This window comes from Peromyscus eremicus, chromosome 5 (genome assembly GCF_949786415.1).
Source record: "Peromyscus eremicus chromosome 5, PerEre_H2_v1, whole genome shotgun sequence".
NCBI lineage: Eukaryota > Metazoa > Chordata > Mammalia > Rodentia > Cricetidae > Peromyscus > Peromyscus eremicus.
Genome location: NC_081420.1, coordinates 83564069 through 83588981, shown reverse-complemented (window position 1 = coordinate 83588981; position 24913 = coordinate 83564069). Strand labels below are relative to the sequence as shown.

General features: G+C 49.6%; 1 protein-coding gene across 2 annotated transcripts in view; it reads right to left on the bottom strand.

The window, feature by feature from the left end:
* Positions 1-24913, bottom strand: part of Pgbd5 (piggyBac transposable element derived 5) — a 64793-nt gene that overhangs the window by 5781 nt on the left and 34099 nt on the right. The window contains exons 2-5 of one of the 2 annotated variants that reach the window (XM_059262491.1): positions 24711-24827; positions 10620-11047; positions 5548-5682; positions 114-294 (exon numbers count right to left, since the gene is read on the bottom strand). In XM_059262491.1, coding sequence (XP_059118474.1) covers positions 114-294; positions 5548-5682; positions 10620-11047; positions 24711-24729 — 763 coding nt within the window. In that variant the 5' untranslated portion in view covers positions 24730-24827. The remainder of the gene's footprint in view (positions 1-113; positions 295-5547; positions 5683-10619; positions 11048-24710; positions 24828-24913) is intronic. The other variant, XM_059262490.1, reaches the window with a different exon arrangement.

Sequence of the window (24913 nt, the reverse complement as noted above, 5' to 3'; positions counted from 1 at the left end):
GGGCGGCCGAGATGCTTATGCAGTCTGAGATGCTTATGCCACTACTCCTGTCTCTTCAACCTCTTACCACTTCCCCAAGGCGCTGGCCATGCTGGGACGGCCACTGGACAAACCTTGCTTCTCAAATTCTTCAAACAGGGTGAGGCTGGTGATGCTGGGCCCCGTGAAGATGATATAATTCTTCCCAGCCGCATTCCGGCACAGGCTCCGGGCCACCATGCTGTGGAGCTGTGGCTTGTTCTTCAGAGCGTCCAGGCCATCTGGGCCACCGCCTTCCTTCAGGTGGACATAGATCTTGAATGGAAACGCACAGAGGTCAGAGAGCCAAGGGCAACATGGACCATAGCCTGAGGCTACAGGAAACATGCAGAGAAGATGGGGAGATCACCCCATTGTCTCATCAGCCCCATGCGGTCCAAGGTCACCACCACGGCAACCCAAAACCTGAGCAGCTGGATGTTTAGCTTGAAGCCCTCTGTCTGGAAAAGTCTAGGTAGGAAATGAGCAGTTACAGATGGCAAAACTGGCAGTTAACATGATGCAAACCTGCTTCTAAGTTCCCAAACATAAATAAAAATCACACACAAAAAAATAGAATCAAGGGTCACTTCAAGGGCTAGGCATGCTCTTATATGGGTATTGCCCACTGGGCAAAATGACTAGTCAGTTCAAAGACAGGCAGGACAGGCCTCATCTGTCTCACCATACCAGAGACACAATGGAGGTCAGACACTCTCCAAGGGCCAGGTAATCAAAGAGGGTGTGCTGAGCTGAGGAAGCCATCCCTAACACACAGTCCATACCAGCTCCATGATCACCACCAAAGGAGTGGATGTGAGAAAGAGGATGGGTTCAATGTAGGGTATGACTAGTCCCCTCCCTGAAGGAGAGGAGAAGTTCCTGGGAATGCTCAGAGACTTCTGTAGACAGATCAACAGGCGCTATCACTGTCCTGCCTGTCCTGCCCTGCCCTGCAGAGCACACTGACATTGGAGCAATCTGACTATGCCAGAACTGCTAGGAGCTGGGATACCAACAGTGTTCTCTGAGAAACACCCAGAGGGAACATGTGGAAGACACAGCTACCATGTCAGGATCCATCCTGTCTGATGAGTTTGGGTGGTCACCTACCAAGCCCAGGTGTCCTTGAAGCCCAACTCTGTGTTTAGGTCGATGCACAGGAATATGACTTAGCAAGAAAACCTTCAAAGGCATGAGCAACACTTCACTGAGAAATGGTGCAGGACAACAGAGCCACTGGTTCAGCAATGGTTGTGAAGTTGGTGGGTCCTGGCCAGCCATGGATCTTCTGTAATTTGTAGCCGACTCTACACACATCCACACTTAGCTTCAGAAACACTATGCTCCAGGGTTTTTAAAAATTACTGCATGTACCACAGATGTATATGTTGGCACCCAACGCTACAGGAGGGGAGCCTGTGCATGGCATAGGTAGCTCTTATGTTCATGGACCACAAGGTTGAAGTCAAAACATCAGCTGGTGTGTTTTCACCTAGGGTTCAAGAACCTGCTGGGGCAATTAGATTGCAGGGCTGAGAACGTCCATCACTCTCTGGGAGCCATGAGGATGGTCTAAGCCTCTACCCCTCTAGCTTCAGCCAGCATGGTTTATCTAAACATGCTGACTATATACTCTGCAGGTTGTGGTTAGAATGCAAAATGTTCTCCACATTTGTGTGTTTGGCCAGTTGGTCCCCAGATGGTGGCATTGTTCTGAGAGGTTATGGAACCTTTTGGAGGCGGGGCCTTCTTGAAGGGGGTGGTATGCTAGCCTTGAGGATTACATCCTGGTCTCTGTTTTCTATTGAGCTCTCTGCTTCCTGTCAACACAACGTAACCAGCTACTTGCCTCCCCCACTGCCACAGGCCTGGACCGCTCCTGCTGCCACTGTGTCGGCCTAGCACTGAGCTAGCAGAAACCTCTAAGCTGCTTTATGTCATGTATTTAGTCTTAGTGACAAAAAAGCGACTAATACAGAGAACAGTATGCATTTACTAGGGCTAGGGAGATGGCTGAGTGGTTAAGAGCACTGGCTGCTCTTCTGTTTGGTCCCAGCGCGCTCATGGTGGCTCCCAACAGTCTGTAATCGTTCCGGGAGATCCGATACCCTCTTCTGGCCTCCACAGGCACCAGGCACACATGTGGTGCACATATACTTACATATGTACACAAAACTCCTGTACATAAAAATGAAAAGAAATGAATCTTTAAAAGAAAAAAAATCATTTCCTGGAATTACAGATGTCCTGGGTTGTTTTTTTTTTTTTTTTTGGGGGGGGTACTGAACATAAAATTAAATTAGGAAGAGACACTAATTATAAAAGACCTTCCTCACCAGCATTGGTAAGTGTAGCTGGAAATTGCTGTGTTCTGGGACATAAGTTTGTGGTCATTGGTGCGTACTACCTTTTCTGCAGGCCTGGAGATGACCAGGACTCAAAGCTAGGCCTGGATCTTGCTCTCCTGGAACTGGCAATTTCCCCTAATAGCAGCAATGGGCAGCTGAGAGTCTGCCCTTGGCTTGGGACACACATTTGCAAGACCATCTGAAATTGCTCAGCACTGTGCCCACATGGGTAAGTCCGGGCATTCCAGCTAGTCCCTTCTGCAGGTGTGGCCATGGTGTAGTATGGACTTCTGCTGAGCCAACAGCCTTCTCCTCCCTGACAAGGAATCTGGAAGCAGCACCAGAGAGGTGCTCAGAGACTCCCAAGTGTGGAGAACTCACTAGTATACAATAGTAAGTTCTATACTTAAAAAAATTAAATGTATTAGTTTATTTATTGTGTGTATATGTGTGTGTGTATACAGGCATGCCTACATGAGAACATGCCACTGTGCACCATGGTCAGTATGTAGAAGTCAGAGGACAACATGGGGAATTAGTTCTCTCTTTCCACCATGTAGGTCCTAGGGATCAAACTCATTTGTCAGGCTTAGCAGCAAGCACCCTTACCCACTGAGCCCTCTCACAGACCCTCTATACTTGTTTAGAGATACAGTCTCACTCTGTAGCCCAGGCTGGCCTGGAAGTCAACAGCATTCCTCCCGCTTCTCCCTGATTCCTTCAAATAACATGAGGGCCACTTCGGCAACTGATCTGGTGGACGCAGAGGCCACTGAGATGCACCAGCTGACACTCCACTGTCACTGGGGTCTGGTGCACCGGGGCCTCTAGAAAAATGAGCCGGAAGCCCCGTCATATTCACTGGCATGACTTCCTCTCCTTTGGAACAGGACAGAATTGGAGTTCCCTGCTGCTAGTACAGAATGTACCCGGGGACGTAAAACTGGTGAATCTCGTCAGCAGCGGTGTGAGGAGCCAGGGAGGACATATACGATGCAGTCATGGGCAAATAGCACAAAGACGCATAACCGATGCTCACAGGAAAGGCATAGGTAAGATGGCGGAGGTGTCTGGCCATGCCAGAGAGCCCTGAGACTTCTAAACATCCCCTCACAAGAGATACTGGAGACACCAGGGCGTGAGTGCCAGAGTGGAGGCCTGGCTGCATCACTCACTGCTTATGCAACTGTAAGCAAGCAGATTACATGCTTGGAGCCTTGCTTTCCCGGTCCACAAGGATGATTGGTTGCATGCAGCCTACAAGCCCACTGTGAAGTCGGGGACCTGGAAGTGTATTTTTGTTTGCTTGTTTGTTTAATATTTATCTTTCCAGACAGGGTGTTTCATGTATGACAGCTTGGCCTTGGTCTTGGATGTAGCTGAGGACGACCTTGAACTTCTGATCCTGCTGCCTCAACTGCCTAAGTGCTGAGTTTACAGGCATGAACTACCAGGCGATGCAGGACTGGAGATCAAATCTGGGGCTTTGCACACGCTAGGAAAGCTCTACCGAGCTCCATCCCTAGCCCCAAAGGTGCTTGTTTATGCAGCCATCACCACTCCTAGGGCTGTTGCACGACCCCCAGCAGACACTTGACAGACAGTACTATGCTCTGTGCCTTGTCACAAGCTGTGCCTACAACCTTTGCAGCTTGAGATATGCCAACAAAGTCAGTCCCAACCTCCCTCCTGCACAGCTTCGCGGGGAGATTCCTTCTTAGCACAGAGCTTAGCAACTGCCAGTCCACTGTTTCTCTTTTCTTATCAATTCAAAAACTTTCACCTTGCATCTAGGAGAAGCACTTGCCATACGTTTTTGACAAATCTGAGTGGTCAGCACCCTGACTCTTGATTGGGGGGTCGCTATAAGGAAACACGGCTGGTCTTGGGCACAAGCACTGTGACAGATGACCTGATGGTAGACAACAGCCCAGTGACCTCTGGGCAGGTGGTCATATACACAGAGTGGATATGCTGGGCAAACGGATGACTCACTTTTCAAGGTGGGTTTCCCTACTCAAGAAACGCACAGAACTCAAGAGCTGGTTATTTCTGGAGTGTTTTGCATGATATTTACAGATGGCGATTCACTGCAGGTACCTAGAACTAGAAACTGGGGGCTGGTCATGTAAATGTGAACAGAGAGAACATAGTGTAAGTAACAGCACCTGAGGCACCTGTAAGGCTGGAGGTAGTAACACGGCCAATGGCTAACAGACAGTCAAGGTCAGCACTTTGTCGATGGACCCAGAGATAGACAGAGTGGGGGTTCCAACCACCCCTAATGGCCTGAACAACACATGATAATCTCCATATCTGGGTCAGGGGACATGCATGGAGCACGTGGGCCCTCCGCTGGCTCAGCCCACAACAGTCAAGAAGACTAACCAAGCTCAAAGCAATTACTTCAGCTGTTGTCTGGTCTCCACCATGACCTTCGATGAATCCCAGACAAGAGAGTCTGATGGCATTCCCTCCCGGAAACCCTCCAGCTCTCGGGGGCTTTTCCATCTTTGCCTCAGTCTCTCACCTTTCCCTAATTCTCCATAACACAGCTTGCTTCCGCTTTACATACTCCAGCTGTCTGTGTCTTTAACCTTCACTGGCCTGAGACAAACTCAGAGCGAGCATCCCAGGCCAGCTTCGGTGCCTGAGTGTCCGGCACCCTTGGTCCTTGGGTCATGCCGAGAACCCTACATGACAGGGGTGGAGCCAGGTATGACTGTGTCCTTGCCAAGGACCAGCTACCCCACAGTAGGCCAAGTGAGACCAGACTGGCCTCTGCTGGAGTGCTGGGGCCCAGTGTGACATACAGAGGGAAGAAAGTGAACTAACGGGGCTGGAGAGATAGCGCAGCGGTTAAGAGCACTGGCTGCTCTTCCAGAGGTCCTGAGCTCAATTCCCAGCAACCACATGGTGGCTCACCACCATCTACAATGGGATCTGATGCCCTCTTCTGGGTGTGTGTATATGTATATGTATATGTATATGTATATGTATATGTATATGTATATGTATATATATATACATATACACACACATATATATAAAAGGAAGTGAACTAACTGGGCCCATGGCACTCCACTTCATCCTTCCCATCTCCCCAGTGCCTGCACATCCCCAGCAGCCCCCCCATTTCTGAAACCTCTCATCCCCTCCACAATGCCCCCTGGCTCACCTGGATGATGAAGCCAGTCGACGAGCACTGGCGGACCCACAGGCTGAATTTCCGCTTTTTCCTCTTGCGCAGCTCACGCTCTGTGCACGTGGCAATGAACACGGGATCCTCATCAATCAGGGGTTCATGTAGCACCTGCAAGAAAGGGGAAAACGGAAGTTCTCACGGGGCAGTGTGAGCTCGGCTCTCAGCAACACCTTCAGAAGCCTGTGTGACCATGACCAAGCTGCCTGACCTCTCTGACTGACCTGGAGTCTCCTTATCTGTGAAGGGTTAGCGTAACTGCACTGGTGCTCTCGGGAGGGCTCAGCGGGGAAGCATGGGCGCATTCACCTACATCCTGATGCTCAGCAGGCATTCCTTTAGCAGAGATGACTGTGCTTCTTGCTATCCTCTTTACATATTCCCACACTGGCTGTGTCTGTAATCTTCATTGGCATGAGACAACAAACTCAGAGCCACTATCCCAGGCCCATCTTTGGTGACTGTGAGTGTCTGGAACCCTAGATCCTTGTCAAAACCCTACATCACAGGGACGGGGCCAGGTATGACTGCAGCCCATGTCAGTGACCTCTGTCACTGGCCCAGGGTCTCCAGGCCCAACTTGTGTCCTTGTGTGTGGAGGTGTGTGTGTGGTGTGTGTGTGTGTGTGATAATAAGTGCACATGAGTGAAGGTGTGTTGTGGAATATTATTTTAAGATGTGTTATATTCGTTTATGCTGTGGAACATTTATTTAATGATGCAAAGATGTGCTGCATTCTCTTATATTGCATGTTTAACTCTGTAAAGCTGTGTTACTTTGCTTGCCTAGAACACATGATTGGTCTAATAAAGAGCTAACTGGCCAATAGCTAAGCAGGAGAGGGATAGGTGGGGCTGCCAGGCAGAGAGAATAAAGAGAAGGAGAAGGGAAGAGCAAGAAAAGGAGGAGAGGAGGATGACAGGGGCCAGCCACCCGGCCAGCCCCAAGGTAAGAAGGAAAGAAAGGTATATAGAATAGAGAAAGGTAAAAGCCCAGACGCAAGGTAGATGGGATAATTTAAGAAACGCTGGCTAGAAATAAGCCAAGCCAAGGCCAGGCATTCATAAGTAATAAGTTTCCATGTATTTATCTGGGAGCTGGGTGGCAGGCCCCCAAAGAGTAAAACAAAACCAAACCCAACTACAAAGGTGTCTACAGGGGCCGGGGTATCCGATTCCCTGGGACTGGAGGTACAAGTGGTTGTGAGCTGTCCAGTATGTGTGCTCTGAAGTAAACCTGGATCCTCGCAAGAACAAAAAGCATTCTTAGCCACTGAGCAACTCTCTGGCTCTGACATCCCTAAGTAATTATTAACTGTACTTCACCTACGTCAACTTTTTTTTAAAAAAAGATGTATTTATTTAATATACTTTGGAGTTTTGCCTGCATGTGTATCTATATGAGGGTGTCAGATCCCCTGGAACTGGAATTACAGACAGTTGTGAACTACCATGTGGGTGCTGGGAATTGAACCTGGATCCTTTGGAAGAGCAGTCGGTGCTCTTAACCTCTGAGCCATCTCTCCAGCCCCATTATATCAACTTCTTGATAACATGATTCTACGACCTTTTCAAAGACAGAACAATAAAAAAGACTCCAAGTTGGTTTTTCAAACTAAAATGCTTGGGAGGCTTTGGAGTGCATTGTGGCAATACAGTACACACTACAATTCCCTCCCCAGGTCTGTTCCACAGTTACGAGTTAGAGTGCACATCTGCAGCTAAATAAGATGATGTGCATACACACCGACTTCCACACCACACAACGCTCTAGATCGAGGATCATCAGCTAAATAAGATGATGTGCATACACACTGACTTCCACACCACACAACGCTCTAGATCGAGGATCATCAGCTAAATAAGATGATGTGCATACACACTGACTTCCACATCACACAACGCTCTAGATCGAGGACATCAGTGAAAGAAGATGATGTGCATACACACTGACTTCCACACCACACAATGCTCTAGATCGAGGATCATCGAACCACTGTCTACTTTTGTCAACAAAATTTATTGGAATAATCCTCTGTTCTCATCCACTGCAGCTTTGTGGCCACATGAAAGAAGGGACAAGATCCAACAGAGACCACAGAACTCTAAGGCAGTCTTTGACCACATGAGGAAGTTTTGAGGATCTCAGCTCCTAGAGATGGTAGTCAAGTGTGTCTCTCTCAGCAGGTTTGAGTCAGCTCAGGGCATGAGGTCTTCCCAAAGAGCCACAACAGTCCATGGCCTGGCATGGGCACCCTGGAAGGTGAGCTCTGCTCTCGTGACCCAGCATTCTTTTGGTAATGGTGCCTTTGGTTCTATTTTTAAAAAGCTTCAGCCTCGAGCCGGGCAGTGGTGGCACACACCTTTAATCCCAGCACTTGGGAGGCAGAGCCAGGCGGATCTCTGTGAGTTCGAGGCCAGCCTGGTCTACAGAGTGAGATCCAGGAAAGGCACCAAAGCTACACAGAGAAACCCTGTCTCAAAAAACCAAAAACCAAAACAAAACAAAACAGCATCAGTCTCAGGGCTTTATTGATGGCTCCTCTTGCAAAGGATCCATGTTTGGTTTCCAGCACCCACATGGTGGCTCACAACCTTGTGGAACTCCAGTTCTAGGGGATCCAATGCCCTCTTCTGATCTCTGTGGGCACTGCACACATGTAGTGTACTTACAGACATGCAGGCACAACACTCATAAACATAAAATAACTTTTTTTTTAAAGCACCAGCCACAACTCACTGGTATGCACTGTACATACTCTGCCCCTTGAACTTTTATTGTTGGAAAATCTTGAAACTGACTTCAGGATATGCCCCTGCCTCTACTCAGTATGGGAATGGACAAGCTGGCCCTGCCTGTGCTGCAACTGAGACCCTCACGTCCAGCTCCTCACAGTCCCTGGCTCCTTGCAGCTTATGAAATACTCAAGGCCCCGTGTGGAACCGTCTAGCAAAAATGGACAATCTAAGGAGGTCATAGGAACAGGGAAGAGACAACATGGAGGTGTCCAGGCTCCCTGCTCTTCCCTTGCCCATCTCCTTGCCTAGATCATGCATCTGTGGTTTCTCAGCCACCCAAATGTCCTCCTCCTCAGTGAGTGAGTAAGTTCATCTCTACATGATCTTCAACTACATTTAAAAGTGCATCACAGCAGGGCCAACAGGAATCTGAGTCTCCTCCTCCTCTGGGGAAAACATCCAGCATCCCTGTCATACAGCGTTGTCCCTGAGTCCCCTCTGTGCGACAAGCCACTCAGAGTGTTCCAGGTAGCACGTATGGTAGACAAAACATCTTTTACTTATTTACATAATCCCTATCCAGGGATATTTCTCTGATTAATCTGGTTCCAGTTTTGATGAGAGTAATGCCTCCTATTTTGTACTTGTATGTGAACATCACACACAAAAATGGCTTGTTTACTGGTAGATTCTGGGGTCTTCTGAGGACTCTGTAAAGCCTTCTGCAAAGGGTAACATTTGCTAGAATGATAGCTCCCAAGATTGCACCTGTGTGTGTGTGTGTGTGTGTGTGTGTGTGTGTGTGTGTGTGTATGCTCGTGCACATGTGTTCAGGGCAGAGGCATGATGGTACAAGGGAGCTGGCTCTGGGTCACTCCTGGGGACCAGAGCAAGTCTGACCCCAGTTGACAAGAGCGTTTGGTCTTGTCATCTCAATTGGTCTCAACAGGCAAAGGCAGACAAGTTCCCAGGCAAGAATGTAGCTTGCCATCCCCTCCCACCACCCCGGCTCTGGCTCTCACAAGGTGCCTGGCAAGTTCTAGAACAGAAGGGAAACCTGTGCAGGGTATTCAGAAGCCCATGGACCCGAGACACAATAACATCCCCATAAAAGCCCTGATGTTTCCAGTTGTGCAGAACAAGGGAACATTACAGACTCAGGTAGAAGTGAACCTTGAGTGGGAGCCTAGCAGGAGTCTCTTAAAAGATAGTCATGGGCATAAAGAATGGTGCGTCTGTGTAACCGGATCTCTCCACAGAGGGAACTCCGCTTACTTACCTAGGCACACAACTTCTTAATTTGAGTTAGAGAGCTTTACAGGTATCAGCCACCTCCTTGATGTGCTAGATCAACAGAGAATTCTGAGGAAAGTCTGAGATTCTGGCACCAGACTGTGTTGGACAGCATAACAGGGCTAACTACAGGCAGACATGGAAGACAGGGTGGATCAGGAGCTGAGAGCCAACAGTGGCTGCCTCCTAGAATATCTGGAAGGAGTCGGGGGGCTGTGCCAGGGGTGCTGGGCCACCAGACCCTGGAAAAGGCTCCAGGTTCTACCCTGAGTGGCCAGGTGGACCTTTGCATGTAAGATGTCCCAATGACCAAAGAGTAGTCACAATTCCAGTTCGTTTCTTCAGTGTCCAAAAAGTGAAGGCATACTACCAGATATGTGCCCCTCAGTGAACATGACAGGGATCTCGAGGCTAGTCTGTGTAAAGCCTAGTACAGAAAGAGCCATGGAACAGGAAGATGTGGAAAGAGGAGATTGCTGTACCTCTGAGCAAAGGGTTGAATTCCAACTGTCTGGGGGCTGCAGTTCAAGCCCCCACTATCCCTTCCACCCTTACAAACATGTTTGGATCATAAAGGGTAACAGTATGACTGGTGACCTTGAAGGGACTTTTTTGAGTCATTGGAGAAAGTATGGCTGGACAGGGAGAAAGGACATCCTAAACCCTGTCCCTAGGCAAGAAAAGGCTCAGGGCATTCAATGGCATCTGGTGCGCACACACATACACACAAACACAAACACACATACTCAGGCACACACAGAGGCACACGGACACACATACATAGGCACATGGACACACACACACAGGCACACATACACACAAACACACATACACATACTCAGGCTCACACACACATAGGCACACGGACACACACACAGGCACACATACACACATAGGCACATAGACACACACACAGGCACACATACACACATAGGCACACGGACACACACACACACAGGCACATGGACACACACACACACACACACACACACACACACACACACACACTGGCCTCACCTGGGTCTGAGACGGCCTGAAGGCAGCATCGAAGCTGCTCTGCAGTGAGTCCAGGAAGGGCTGGACCTTGTAGAGCCCATGCGTGGTCTGGCTGGAACGGAAGGCCACCACATGGAAGTACTTGAGGATCTTCTCGAAGCGGGCCTGGCTCATGACGAGGGCGAGGCTCCGGTTGCTATAGAAGCCTCCACTCCAAATGCTAAGTACCGACTCACAGTGCGAGACGCTGGTAGATATCACATAGCCCAGGAAGGCCTTCATCTCGGCCAATGTCACCTCCACCCAGGCACCATCACTTCCAAAGCGTTCCTGGAACTTCCTGGCATACATGTTGGTCTGTACTACCATGTTCTTGAGCACGTTGTCCGGAACAAAAAGCTGAAAGAAGTCCACTGCACTAGCGCTGGGAGGCATCTTTCTGATTGGACCTGAAACCCAAAGACAGGCCAAGTATTCACTCCCCAAGCCACCACCACCCAATAGGAATCAAGTCTTCTTGGCCTTGGGCCTCAGGCCAGCAACCCTGTCTAGCCTCCCTTTCCTCCTGCATCTGACACCTTGCCCACTGGAGGCCATGGGCCCGCTCTCCCATCCCCTGGACTTCCTGTCACTCAGATGCTCCTCTCTTGTCTCCCAGAACACAGGCATCATTCCCATCTTTCTTCCAAACCTGTCTCCCATAGCCCACGCCCTTCTGTTCTGTTCCTTTCATCCCTGACCTCCTGTCCCTTGGTCCTCCTGCTGCCCGACCCATCACACCTAGGCTGTCCCCAAATTCACCCTATAGGACATCAGTGGCAATACTCTTTCAAGAATCCTGCCAAATGCAGCCCACCCAGTGAAGGCTGATCTGAGGAGAGAGACCCGGAGGGGAGGGGGCATCACAGCTCCACTGTCACTCTCCAGCTCGTACTGTGGAAGGTATGGGGACTCTGTAACTACAATGCTTCCGTTGCACCCAGCAGAGAGCAAACTTTACTAAGGATTCTCACAGAATTGGAAACTATTGGTGGAGCAATTCAAAGGGAGTAATGTAAGAAGACAGTTTCACCATTGGGAGACAAGCCTCACAAATTTTAGCTGATACAGCTTCTTTGCACATGTACACACACACACACACACACACACACACGCACGCACGCACGCACGCACGCACGCGCGCGCGCGCGCGCACACACACACACACACACACACACACACACGACTCTTCAACTTACTCTAACATTCTCATCATGAACCAAAAACATCTTAAGTGGAAAATGCGTGTGCCATCCTAACCAGATTGCTCTAATTCACGGCAGGGTGTCAGCTGCTCCCCTCACAATGGCAACTGACTGGGAGCCAGAGCTCAACATCACTGCTTCAAACCTCAGGAGAATTATCAGCTGACATAAAGCCAGCCAGAGAAAAGATCCAAGTTTAAAATGCAAATATGGTTCCTACTCAAATACACCACTGCTTTTGCATTACCCTAAAGTCAAGAACTCTTCCTTCCTTCCTTCCTTCCTTCCTTCCTTCCTTCCTTCCTTCCTTCCTTCCTTCCTTCTTTCCTTCCTTCCTTCCTTCATTTCTTTCTTTTCAAAGAAAGAGTTTCTTTGAGTAGACCTGGCTGTCTTGGAACTCGCTCTGTAGACCCGGCTGGTCTCAAACCCAGAGATCCAGCTGCCTCTCTGCCTCCTGAGTGCTGGGATTAAAGGCATAGGCCACCACTGCCCTGCTTAAGTCAAGAACTCTTAAACTGAGCTGAGGTCTCTCTCTCCCTCTGTGGGTGTGTGAGTATTTGTGTATATGTGTGTGCATGTGTGTGTTGTGTTTCGATGATTCTTAGGAGCCACTGATTGCAATTCTATTAAACAGGTTTGAAGCAGCATGCTCTGATTTGTAGGAGTCAAGCTTTCTTTTGTGTGGCAATTTTTAATAAAAACTGTGTGGATTCTCCAGAGTTTCAAAGGCCTTCCTTTCCCATCAACTTGTTCAGTCTCTGAAAAACCAAGCTGTTCACAGCAAAACACAGACCGATAAAGCCAATGAGACAGTTGGGTTTTTGAGCAGTGGCCAGATCCAGGGATGCACCTACATTTTTTCTCCATTTATATGGGTGTGTGTGTGTGTGTGATGTGTGTCTGTGGATGTTCCCATGTGTGTGGGTACATGCAGGAGTGCACACACACCTATGCATGTGCACATACAAATGAAGCCCAAGGTTGAAATTGTGAATCTTCAATCATTCATTTCCATATTATTCATTGAGACAGGGTTTCTTAATCAAACCCAGAGCTCACTGATAAGGACCCAAACTCTAATCCTCACACTTGCGTGGTAAGCACTTCAACCACCTCCCTAGCCCGATTCCTTAAAATTCAGTTCACTGTACATCAGATTTGCCACTTGCTCCCAGCTCTACTATTCTCTTTGTAGAATGGACTGAGTGAAACCAGCTTCGAAAGACTGTCTACAAAGTAAAATGAACAAGGCCACATACCAGATTCCCCGCACAACACTGGCAGGAAGAGACAAATCCAGGGAAATCACTGAGGGCTTTGCAAAGCAAATCCTGTTTTCAGTCCACCTAGACAGCAGGGCAGCTCCCGCATCCACTGTCCCTAGCCACACCATAGAAAGGTAGCCTAGCTAGCACCAGTGCACCAAACTGACCCAGGAAGCAGTCCAGTTGGCATGGGAATGCTGAAACACAGGGCTATGTTTACTGGTGTTCCGTAACTGCCCTGGTGAGCATCTCAGCATTTCAGTAGGCCTGGCAGCCTCCTGTGGGTGGAGCCATAAATTATTCAGCATGGCGTTCAGCAAGGGGGAAGGCCAGCCTCGTAACTGCTGCATCATGCTGACTGAGAGGCATGGAATTTTTCTCCTCCTAAAGCTATGTCTAAAGCAGTCTTCCTTCCCATGCATGCCGTTTCTAGATGGATTCCTAAGGAGGCCTACTCCAGCCTGCCTCCTGAACAGACGGCAGAGCGGCTGGCTTCCCTGACCTATGCAGACTGACAAGCTCCCTTGTTGGTCTTTCATGGTTGCTGTGATCCCTGCCACTTGGAATTAGGTGACATAGGTCGGTTGTCATGAAGAAGGAGGTGAGTGGTTGCTCCAGCTCCTACTTACAGCCTCACAATACGGCCACTTAGCTTTCTAGCATGGCCTGTGTAACTTGACATCAGCCCCAAGGGGCACTACCCCCATGCAGAGAGAAGGTTAGGAGGAGGACATAGCATGTGCTCTCTAAGTGACATAGCTGGATGACTTCGTAGCTCTGCGTGGGACTTTGCCTGCTGTCTGTGGAGATTACTAAGAATGCCACATGCCCCCATGGGAACAACAACCATGTATCTCTCCCCTCCGCGACACCCTCCTGCTGTGGAGTGAAAGGGTAAAGGCACCTAGTGGGTATCTAAAGGAAGCAGGGACCTTACGTCACTGACTGCAGGGAGGCCTGGGGCAGGGGTGGTGGGAGATCTGGAAGAGGTGTCCTTAGGGTCTAGTGGGAGTGGAAGATCTGAGTCCAAAGTCCAGAGCAAAAGTTCACACCACAGGTCACCGTGTTAAGGGCCTGCCTTTATCACCCGGTCCCCTGAGCATGGCTTCCTTCCCCTCACTCTCCTGATAGCCAATAGGAGCTCAGCCCTGCACTGGAGCTTCTTCTATCCGACTTCACAGACTGCCCTCTTTGCACAGGTCCCAGCTCAGACATGGCTGCCTGTGCCACCCACTCTGACACCTATTGAAGCAAGAAGGCCAACACCATGGCTGCCGTATGCTTCCTGTCCTCCAAGTTCAGGATGTGGTGTGCCCAACATTTTAGAGGTTAACAAAGGGGAGAATGGGCGCCACACTCCACGAGATGCAAAGGGCATCTTTGCTGAGTTCAGTAGGAAGAAAGAGTGCCTGTGTCACCGCTTGGTGACAGGTTTGGGTCAGCCTTGTCCACCATACCTTGAAGGGTGACACGGAGGACTGACAGGACAAACAGAGGTTCAGAGCATGTGAGGGAGCCCACCTGAAAAGTCGGGATGTTCTGGGTGTTGGGCAGGAAGTGGTAAATGCATAGCCTGCCTGGAGCCACAATGGGTCCAGCCTTGTTTTCCCTGCTCTCAACCTCCTTTCTCCTACTGGGGAAAGCCCCTGGTGGTGGAAGGCCCACTCCTGGCCTTCCTCACTTCCCTCTGCCTTCTTCCCATCTCAAGCACTAAGCCAAACGCAAATAACACAACCTTTAGTCTCCAAAGAGACTAAATAGGAGGGCCACAAAGCCTCACACAGGCAGGATGAACCTTGGCTGCAAGTGACCTACTGGGTTGCTCATTCCTCATTCATGCAACACACTTCATGACCATCAATGTGGGAGTCAATAAACACCCCAAAGGTACAACGAATCCCCAGCACCACTCACTGGACTGGGAAGAGTGTCTTCTTGCATTTCTGGAGCAGCCATGCTGCTTGGGGTGGAGATGGGCCATTTGAACACATTTGGGGCAGATACTGTCAACAGTTTTGTGGCACAGCTAAAGATCAATTTGTATTTTAAATGCTGAGTTTAAAACCCTGGAATCACTTCTCTCCAGGCTAAATCAAGTAAGTTCAAAAATCGTAACTAGAATGGCTCACATCACCACAAACTGCCCCTCTCTGGAGACATCAGGAATCTCATTCGGTGAAGGGTGGTGCAGAGAGAGGCCTGCAGGCCAGTGTGTGCCTATAATCCCAGCACTTAGGAAACTGAGGCAGGTGGACTACTGTGAGTTCAAAGCTAGCCTAGTTTACATAGCAAGTTATAGTCCAGCCTGGGCTACATAGAGTGACACCCTGTCAAGGAAAGGAGAGGAAGGGGGAAAGGGCAGAGAAAGGACAGAGGTGTCCCTGAGGAAATGAGGGGTAGAGGAAGGCAACAGGGCAGCCAGTAGTTCTGGGTAGTTCAGCCTGGGACCAGGAGCAGCTGAAACACAGGAGGAACCCTCAGACAGGGAAGAGGCAGGGAGAGTGTGCGGCGCCCATGCGCCTGTGTGCAGAAGCCACGGTGCCCATGTGTGCAGAAGCCTTGGTGCCCATGCGTCTGTGTGCAGAAGCCTTGGTGCCCATGCGCCTGTGTGCAGAAGCCATGGTGCGTCTGTGTGCAGAAGCCTTGGCACCCATGCGCCTGTGTGCAGGAGCCATGGTGCCCATGTGTGCAGAAGCCATGGTGTCCATGTGTGCAGAAGCCATGGTGCCCATGTGTGCAGAAGCCTCGGTGCCCATGTGTGCAGAAGCCTTGGCGCCCATGTGTGCAGAAGTCTTGGTGCCCATGCGCCTGTGTGCAGAAGCCTTGGTGCCCATGCGCCTGTGTGCAGAAGCCTTGGTGCCCAGGCGCCTGTGTGCAGAAGCCATGGTGCCCATGCGCCTGTATGCAGAAGCCTTGGTGCCCATGCGCCTGTGTGCAGAAGCCTTGGTGCCCATGCGCCTGTGTGCAGAAGCCTTGGTGCCCATGTGTGCAGAAGCCTTGGTGCCCAGGCGCCTGTGTGCAGAAGCCATGGTGCCCATGCGCCTGTATGCAGAAGCCTTGGCGCCCATGCGCCTGTGTGCAGAAGCCTTGGTGCCCAGGCGCCTGTGTGCAGAAGCCATGGTGCCCATGTGCCTGTGTGCAGAAGCCTTGCCATGCATGAACTTGCTCTAGACCTCAGTCTCCAAAACCCTGGCTTCAAATCTTTTCTTATGTTCAAACGAACTTAACCAGAGGGTCCCAGGGGTTCACAGGACAGGTTGGACACAGGAAACACATTTCTATCCTCATAACCCTGCCCCAGCATTTGAAAAATAACTGGGAGTCCAAAGAAACAAATCAAAGAGGCTCTACAAGGCTCAAGGAACAGGTCTGGCTCTTCCAGCCCACACAAAAGGGTAAAGCTCAGACCTCTAACTCAGGCCAGATCCCTGTTTAAACACAGCTCCTCAGCAACAGCAAAACTGAGGGAGACAGGGGGATGGTGAAAATGATGTCACTGACAACCACACAGCATAACAGACAGGTATGGATGCAACTCCTCCTCTACCTGACCTATGACCCCTGCCTTGGACTGACTTTTATGCTCCCTGCCCAACATGGGAGCTGGATCTTCCTGGCCTGTGTGTGTGTAGTGGGGACAATACCAGACTTCCTTCCCAGATGGACCACCTTCCCACTTGGACATCTGGGCAAGTGGCTCCCTCCCATCCTCCTGAAGACATCCAGCTAGGAGGCACCGAAGGTCCAGCCCATCACAGCTCACATAGACCCACGATCCTTCAAGGACACACAGCCCAGCTTGTGGGGCCCAGAGACCCCTGCCCCACCACTGGGTCCTCTGTTTGTTTTGACTCTGGGTATGAACAAAAAGTTGCAGGACAGCTGGGGTCAATGGCAGCCGGAAGCTAGGTCCCTGGATACCCATGTCCTCCTCACCATACTGCTGTCCCAGAAAAAATGCAGGCTGGAGCTGCTTCTCCCTGGATGCTAATTATATCCCTCCCATCCCTTGTGCACCCACCCACGCCCTGCTGGGAGAGAAGAGAAAGAAGAAAATGAGAAAGGGGAGTTGGGGTACAGAAACAGATCCCAAGATGACGGCATGGCTCAGAAGCACGAGAATGACAAGGCACAAACTTCAGTGTCCTCGTTTGATAGTGAGCACTGGGCTGGGACAGAGCAGGAGCAGCAGGCCCAGGAGACCAAAGGGCGAAGGCCTGAAGAGGTACAGGCAGGGCACTCCTGTCTCCCCAGAACGGGAGCTGAGGGATTGTCGTCTCCTAGCCACATTTCAACATACTTCAATAGTATTAGCTCCAAAAGCATTGCCAAGGGAACACTTCGTTTGTTTATCCATAAATATAAGAATGTCGAATTCACTTCACTTAACATACGCACAGCATTTACCATGCTTTTACACGTAGGCGTGTGCTGTCTGCTTCACAAATGATCATTTACTTGTTCCTGGATACCAGCTCCGCGCAATCTGTTCTGTTATTAACCCCACTGACCTGAAGGGGAAACTAAGTCACAGAGGGATGTTGCATTTGTTGTTGTAAGGGCCATTTCCAAGGTCATGCATCTGGTAGTGTTTGTGGTGATTACTCTGCACTGTCAGCTTGACTGGATTTAAAATCATCATGGAAATGCCCCTTGGAGCATCTGGGAGGCTATTCCCAGAGACTTAACTGAGATGGGGGACCATCCCCAGGATGTGAGTGGCACCACCCCACAGTCTAGGGTAGCAGAATGCACCAAGAAGCAGACAGTGAGCACCAACATTCATTAGCTTCCCTTCCTTCCTAGAGACACAATGTGACCAGCAGCCTCATGCTCCTGCCTCTGTGCATTCCCCTCCACGGTGGCTCATATACTTCTGAACTGTGAGCCAAAATTAAAAAAAAAAAATTAAAAAAAGCAAAAAGAAATCTGTTAAAACAAACAAACAAACAAACAAACAAAAAACATAGGATTACAGACTCAGGGGAAGCATTTTGCTCCCAGTGAACTTGTTCAACTTTCATATCCCGCCCTAACTAAAGCTGCTCCTGTCAGGTATTTGTCAAGAAATCTGACTAATAATACAGTGTTATAACCAGAATAAACCCAACAGCCCAGCTCTGTGGAAGGCACCTTCACCTTTCCAGCTGGTTCCATTTTATCGTCAGAGTCCTCTGTACCAAAGGCCTTCAACATAACTCCACAACCTCAACACAATACAGCCCACAACTAGATGAAGAAAACCAACAACACTCTGAAAGCCCATCATCTGCTGAGATCAGACCCCATGTCTTAGGAATATAACCCACAGGCACAGGACAAAAGTGCTCAATGAACATAGAGTAACATGTCCCCAATATGACTAAGGCCTCCTCGCTCCTTCTGTGTGTGGATGGAGCTAGGCACTCACAGCCCTGTCCAGGGCACAGTCCCCACACACTTCAAAAGGGAGACTTCTAAGTACAGTGACATTCATACAGCAGCCCATGTAGTTTTGAGACAGAATCTCATATATTCTAGGCTGGGCTCAAACTCACTATGTAGCTGAACATGATCTTGAACTTCTGATCCTCCTGTCTCCACTTCTGAAGTGCTGAAATGACAGGCATGCACCACCATGCCTGGTTTATATGGTGCTGGGAGTTAACCCCAGGGGATTCAGGCATACTAGGCAAGCACTCTACCAACTGAGCCACATCGCAAGTCTGCCGAAGTATTTTTAAACTGCAATTGAAGCTTTCCAGCACAAAAGCTTCTCTAATTGTCCCATCTTGTGGCAACAGCTATTCTTTTCTTCAGATTATGAGCTCGCACAAAGACAAAAGCGGAGATGGGAAAAAGTCCCTGGTGAGGACAGCCCCCTGGTGGGGCTTTTATTAGGGACCCAGGCAGTGAGAACCAGCTCAGACCCGTGGAAGGACAGACAGCTGGGACCTAAATTCAACATGATTCAGAGGCTTTTTTTTTTTTTTTGAGGAGTCAAAGATGCAAACGTGACCACTACCCATCTGCTCTACATGCATGCCACTGCTTAAAAGAACATAGGATTGTGGCTGGAAAGATGGCGTAGTGGTTAAGAGTACTGGCTACTCTTCCAGAAGACCTGGGTTCAATTTCCAGCATCCACATGGCAGCGCACTACTGTCTATAAACGCAACTCCAGAAGTTCTGACACCTTCACACACACACACACACACACACACACACACACACACACACACACAAGCAAAAACACCAATAGACATAACATAAAGAAAAAAGAAATCTGTAAAAAACAACAACAACAAAACAAACAAACAAACAAACAAACAAAACCCAAAAACCATAGGATTACAGACTCAGGGCAAGCATTTTGCTCCCAGTGAACTTGTTCTATTTTCACATCCCTTCAGGAAGGAAGCTGCCAGGTGGGTACCTTTAACTCCAGAGGCACTTTATGTGAGGTGACACTTTATGTGGAGGACTGAATTCAGCCTACCATGTACCAGGAGGACAGCTAGTGACTGAGAGCTTATCACCACAACTCTGAGGAAACTTTACAGGTGAGGGCCAGCCACAGGGCTCAGACACCCGTCCCACAGCACCCTCCGAAGGACAGGGCCAGAGTCTGTGCTCAGGAGCTCCCACTCTGGTGCTGGCAAAACCTGTAACAAGCTACTCAAGCCCTGGAGAGGAGGCTGGGGAGGCATGAGGGAAGGGAGGAAGCAAACAGAGACTCCTAGAGACAGGACACCTGCTCGGCCATGCAGTGCCCAGAGGTCTCTGTTCCCCCACAGTGAGACAGGGCGGCAGAGCCCTCCAGAGAATGTTCGAGGACACCCAAGACAGCTGCATTCCGGTGAGACCAGGAAACAGTCAATGGGAGGTGAGTGACGGAAAAGCAGGGGCCTTGTACTCAGCACGCACCCTCTGCCGGTCTCTGCATGCCCGCTGGACTTCACTGGGGTGGCTGGAGCAGTTTCGTGCTGTTGGGTTTCCCTATTAGAGCCAATCCTACCCTAGAAAGACCCCAATCCACACCTCACCCTGCTGACCTCACAAACATACACACATGTTGCGTGTGACCAAAAGGGAAGGAGACACAGAACACTGTGAGCCAGCCACGGCAAACACAAGATGTCTTTCCCTCTGAGGCAGGACGGAGGGAAAGATCCGGGGTGACAGAGGGAGGGAGAAAAGGCTGGGAGAGAGGGAAGGCTCCGGGACCCGATGTGCTTTTGGTGATGAAAAATAGCAGTCTTCAGATACAACTGACAAGGACTCACTGAGACAATGTGTGTTTTCTGAAAGGCATCTTATCAAAGACGATAAATTGTGCTTATTTAAGGGCCCAATGAAGCGTTCCCCAAAACACTTCAATTAAGACTGTCAAAAGACCATAATTAATCAGGGCTGTGGTTACTTACGGATACAACGTTGCTAGCATTCCAGTTCTCAGATGTAGAAGATACCTTATAAATCTAACTCACAATTTTGTTTACTGAGAAAAAGTCTAACTTTAAAGCTTGTTACAAATTACACTCTCTGGGCAATGTTGGAAAGAAACAAGTTGGTTTCTTAGCAACCTTCAGAGATCTAACTTGAGAGCCACAGATCTCACATATATGTGCAGAGGAATCTGAGTATTCAGAGCCCACACTTGTCAAATCAGACCGCTTCACTCTCCTAGAGCACTTTTTCTTTTCTTTTCAACAAACCCAACTTTGCTTCATATTCGGCTCACTCTGAAATGTATTTTGTTGTCTAAGCCATGAATCCCAGTTTTGCCTGAGTGGAGATCTCTGAAGAGAACTCCCTGGCTGCTGCTGCTGGGGCATGGCACCGTGTGGCTTTCCCCAGCGACATTACCACCATCCACCCTCATTCCTCAGTTCTAGAGAGTCCTTCGTATCTGCACAAATACAAAGGGTACAGGACACACCTGTCCAAGGAGAGCCCTGTGAATGGAAGTAGACAGCCAGGACGCCTTGACACTTCTATCCCTCCTAGTCACCAGCATGCTCTCTAGAGATGCCTGACAGTTGACGGCCATGGAGACGCGGGGGATCTGTCTTCTTACCCCATGTGCCCTGGTGCAGGTGGGCTCACTCGACAGGGGCCCATCAGCACAAAAATGCCTCTTACAGATTCTCACCATGGCCACCTGAGTGTCCGCAGCGACACTCCAAGGCCTGCAGCAGGTGGCCTTGCCCTCCCTCCCCAGTCTTCAACTCGGCCTTCTCCTGGTGCAGCCCCCTCCCCTGCAGTACCCCACTGCTCCAACTGAAGCTCTGCCAGGTTGTGGGCTGAGAAGGAAGCTCAGCAGGTGAAGACCAAAGGGAGGGGATTTATTTTGAAAACGGCTTCATCTCCAGGCAGGCTGAGGACAGAGTGGCCATGAGGGAAGGAGGACAATGCATGGTGCTGTGATGGGTGCTCAGAGGCCTATGGACACGTCCACACAGCTGTTTCCCCAATCAGCCTTGCCACCCCTCTCCAGGCACACACTCCAGGGATCAGTGAGACGGGACATGGCACACCACAGTGAAACAGGCGACCCCTGTGTAGAGATGGCACAAGCTTCTGCTCTTGAGTCAATCCACCAAGTCTACACATGTGCAACAAGGAGTCTAAAGCCCCACCTGGTGCTGTGACTGAAGCTCAATGCCTGCTTCAGGTGATGAGGACCAGGGGGCCGGGGGCCATGCTTGTCACGCTCTCTATAGGAGGGAAATCAGGAGGAGTGTTTCTTCCCAAATACAAGTGTTTTTTAATGTATTTTTATTTTGTGTGTACCAGTGTTAAGCACACCATGTACATGCAGTGACCGCAGAGGTCAGAGGCCAGAGGAAGTCACCAGATCCCAGGAACTGGAATTACCGATGACTGGAAGCACCCACGAGGCAGCCTGTAACTGTCACTGCAGTTCCAGGGGAATCCAATGCCCTCTTCTGGCTTCCATGGGTACTGCACACATGTAGTACACATACAACTGTGTAGACAACACACTCACACACACAAAATAAACAGTTTTTAAAAAGATTATAAAGTAATATAAGCAAAAAAGCCCAAACTTACTTAAAAATTTAAAAGATGAGTTTGCAAACATGTAAAGCTGAGGGTGAGCCGCACATGCTTCAGCCTAGAAGGATCCTAGGGGGATCTCTAACTTCTTTATACATTTGAATTATAATTTCTGGAAATCATTGACACAACTAAATATATGGCTAGTAAAGGTAGCAATGGAGTGTGTGTGTGTGTGTGTGTGTGTGTGTGTGTGCTGGGAACAGAATCCTAAGCTGCAGTATAATAGCTAATATCGTCAACTTCACAAGATCTAGAACCATCTGAGAGATAGGTCTCTATGTGTGTCAGTGAGGGATCTTCTAGATTTGATCAACTAAAGTGGGAAGACCCACCCTGAATGTGGGCAGTACCCTTCCACAAGCTGTGGTCTCGAGCTGTATAACAAAAGGATGTGAGCTCTCGACTTCCTGACTGTGGATGTCATGTGACCAGCCACCTCACATGTTCCTGCTGTCATGCCTTGCCAATCATGACGAACTGCACCCTCAAACTGTGAGCCAGGATAAAGCCTTGAGTTGCTTTTGTGAGGTATTTTGTCACAGTGACAAGAAAAGCGACCAATACACAAGCCAACACAAGCCAAGGGTGTAATCTAAGTGCTCAGGAAGTCCTAATTCCTCGTACTCTGCCTGTCCCTTCAAGTGAAGGAGTGGTTTCACCTGCAAAAGCTGCGCAGGATACTGTGATGTCCATCCTTCTGGAGTGGACATTCTGTGTGTTGCAGCCAACCTGTCTCTGGGTCCACATTTATTCCCTAACAGGAGCCATAAGAGCCCCACGGGGAGCAGATACAGTGTTCAGAGCCCACCGCTTACCTCTTTTCCTCTTCACAGACTCCCAAACGCTTCCGTAACATCTTTGGTTTCTCCCTCCTGCACAAAGTTTCCAAAAAGGAATAAGCAAGCAGGCACGGAAGGCAAAAACCACCCAAATGTGTACGTGCAGGCTGAAAGCAACAAACCTCAAAAGATGCATGTTTAATGAGGCTGTAAAAACAAAACAAAAAAGATCCAAAAATGTTGCTATGGCAGTCAAATAGTGGTTTATACTTTCCCCTGGCTATAAATAGTCCTCTTGATAACCAAGGGTATTGTTTGTCAAACTCAGGGTAGAAAATACAGCTGTTGGCAGATGCTGGTGAAATGGCAAGCGGGAGGAAGAGGAGGTCCATAGTGAGCAAGTGAGGGCAGGGACAGCCAGGGACAGCAGACACACCTCACACACACCTCTTCCAGATGACTCTGAGTTGGTCCCAGACCCAACGGCCAGCGGAGATGTCTACATGGATGTTGTACCACAGGATGGATCATCCTGGTAAGATCAGGTTGGACTTGAGTTTTCTAAAACTCTAGCTCAGCTTTCCTTCCTGATGTACTTTTTTGATTGTTGTTGCTTTTTATTTTCATTTGGTTTTTGAGACAGGATCTCATTCTGTGGCCCAGGCTGGCCTAGAACTCACTCCATAGACCCAGGGTGGCCTCAAACTATGGCAACCCTTCTACCTCAGCCTCCTAAGTGCTGGTGATTATAGGTGTGGGCCATCACACCTGGCTCTTTTTGTAGATGGGAACAAAAATCACAATAAAGTAGTAGGCCACAAACAGAGTAGCTCTCTTCCTCCACAGTCCTTCTGAGGGCCAACAGCTCCCACACACCATGTTGTTTTCTTTTTTATGTTTATCTGTGTGTGTGAGCACGCATGTATACATGTATATGTGTGGGCATGAGCACATGTGTAGATGGAGTGCATGTGTAGATCTGAGGATAACAACTTGTAGGACTCAAGTCTCTCCTTCCACCATGTGTGTCCCTGGGATCCACCTCTGGTCATCAGCCTTTGTGCTAAGCACCCTCGCCTGCCTGGCTGTCTCACCGGCCCCCAGGTACCATCTCTTTCTTCTTCTCTCATCCTTCCCCAATGACTAGAGAGGCTTGTGAGTACAGCTCCCGGTACCAGGGGCCCAGCTGACCATGGCATCTGTCTTGGTCCACCTGCCCTGCAGGAGTGCTGCAGGACGGAGTGAGGACCCCCTGGCACAGAGGAAACGCAGGCCTGGTCCACCTGCCCCGCAGGAGTGTTGCAGGATGGAGTGAGGACCCCCTGGTACAGAGGAAACACAGGCCATTCCTACCAGTCTGCTATTTTCATTTCCTCCAGAGTCTACCAAAGTGGCGTGTAGCCAGAGCCCCACGGCTGACTGCACTGAGTGTACCACTACGAAGGCACATTTCCAAGGCACGTCTAGAGAGGGGAGGACCCAGGCTGGAAGAAAGCTGCTCCTTCAAGCCCAACTTGTCTAACAGTCCTTGGAGCAGCCCTATCTTCCAGGCTGGCCCATCTTTCCTGCTAGATTCTATTGTCCTTTCAGGCTGCAGGATCCTTACATGATGAGGTCAAAAATAGATATAGAATAGAGTCATCCAGCAGCCTCATCTACCCCCAAGCAAGCTGAGGGCCTGGCCTCTGTGCTCTTCCCAACCCTCCAGATCTGCCCCTCAGCTGCCATGCCCATCACCTAACAGTCTATTCCCCTCACCACTGCTCAGAGTTCTCATTCTAACTCCAAGGGTTGCAGAGCTCAGTCATCACACCGAAGCCTGGGGGCTGGGAGGAGAACTGAGATGTTTCTCAGATGGCAGACCAGCAGAGGAGGCTGGGGAGAGAGGGGCAGACAGGTTTGAGTCCCTATGCAGATGCCAGGCAAAGGAATCAGTTTCCTCCTCTACAGAAAAAAAGCTG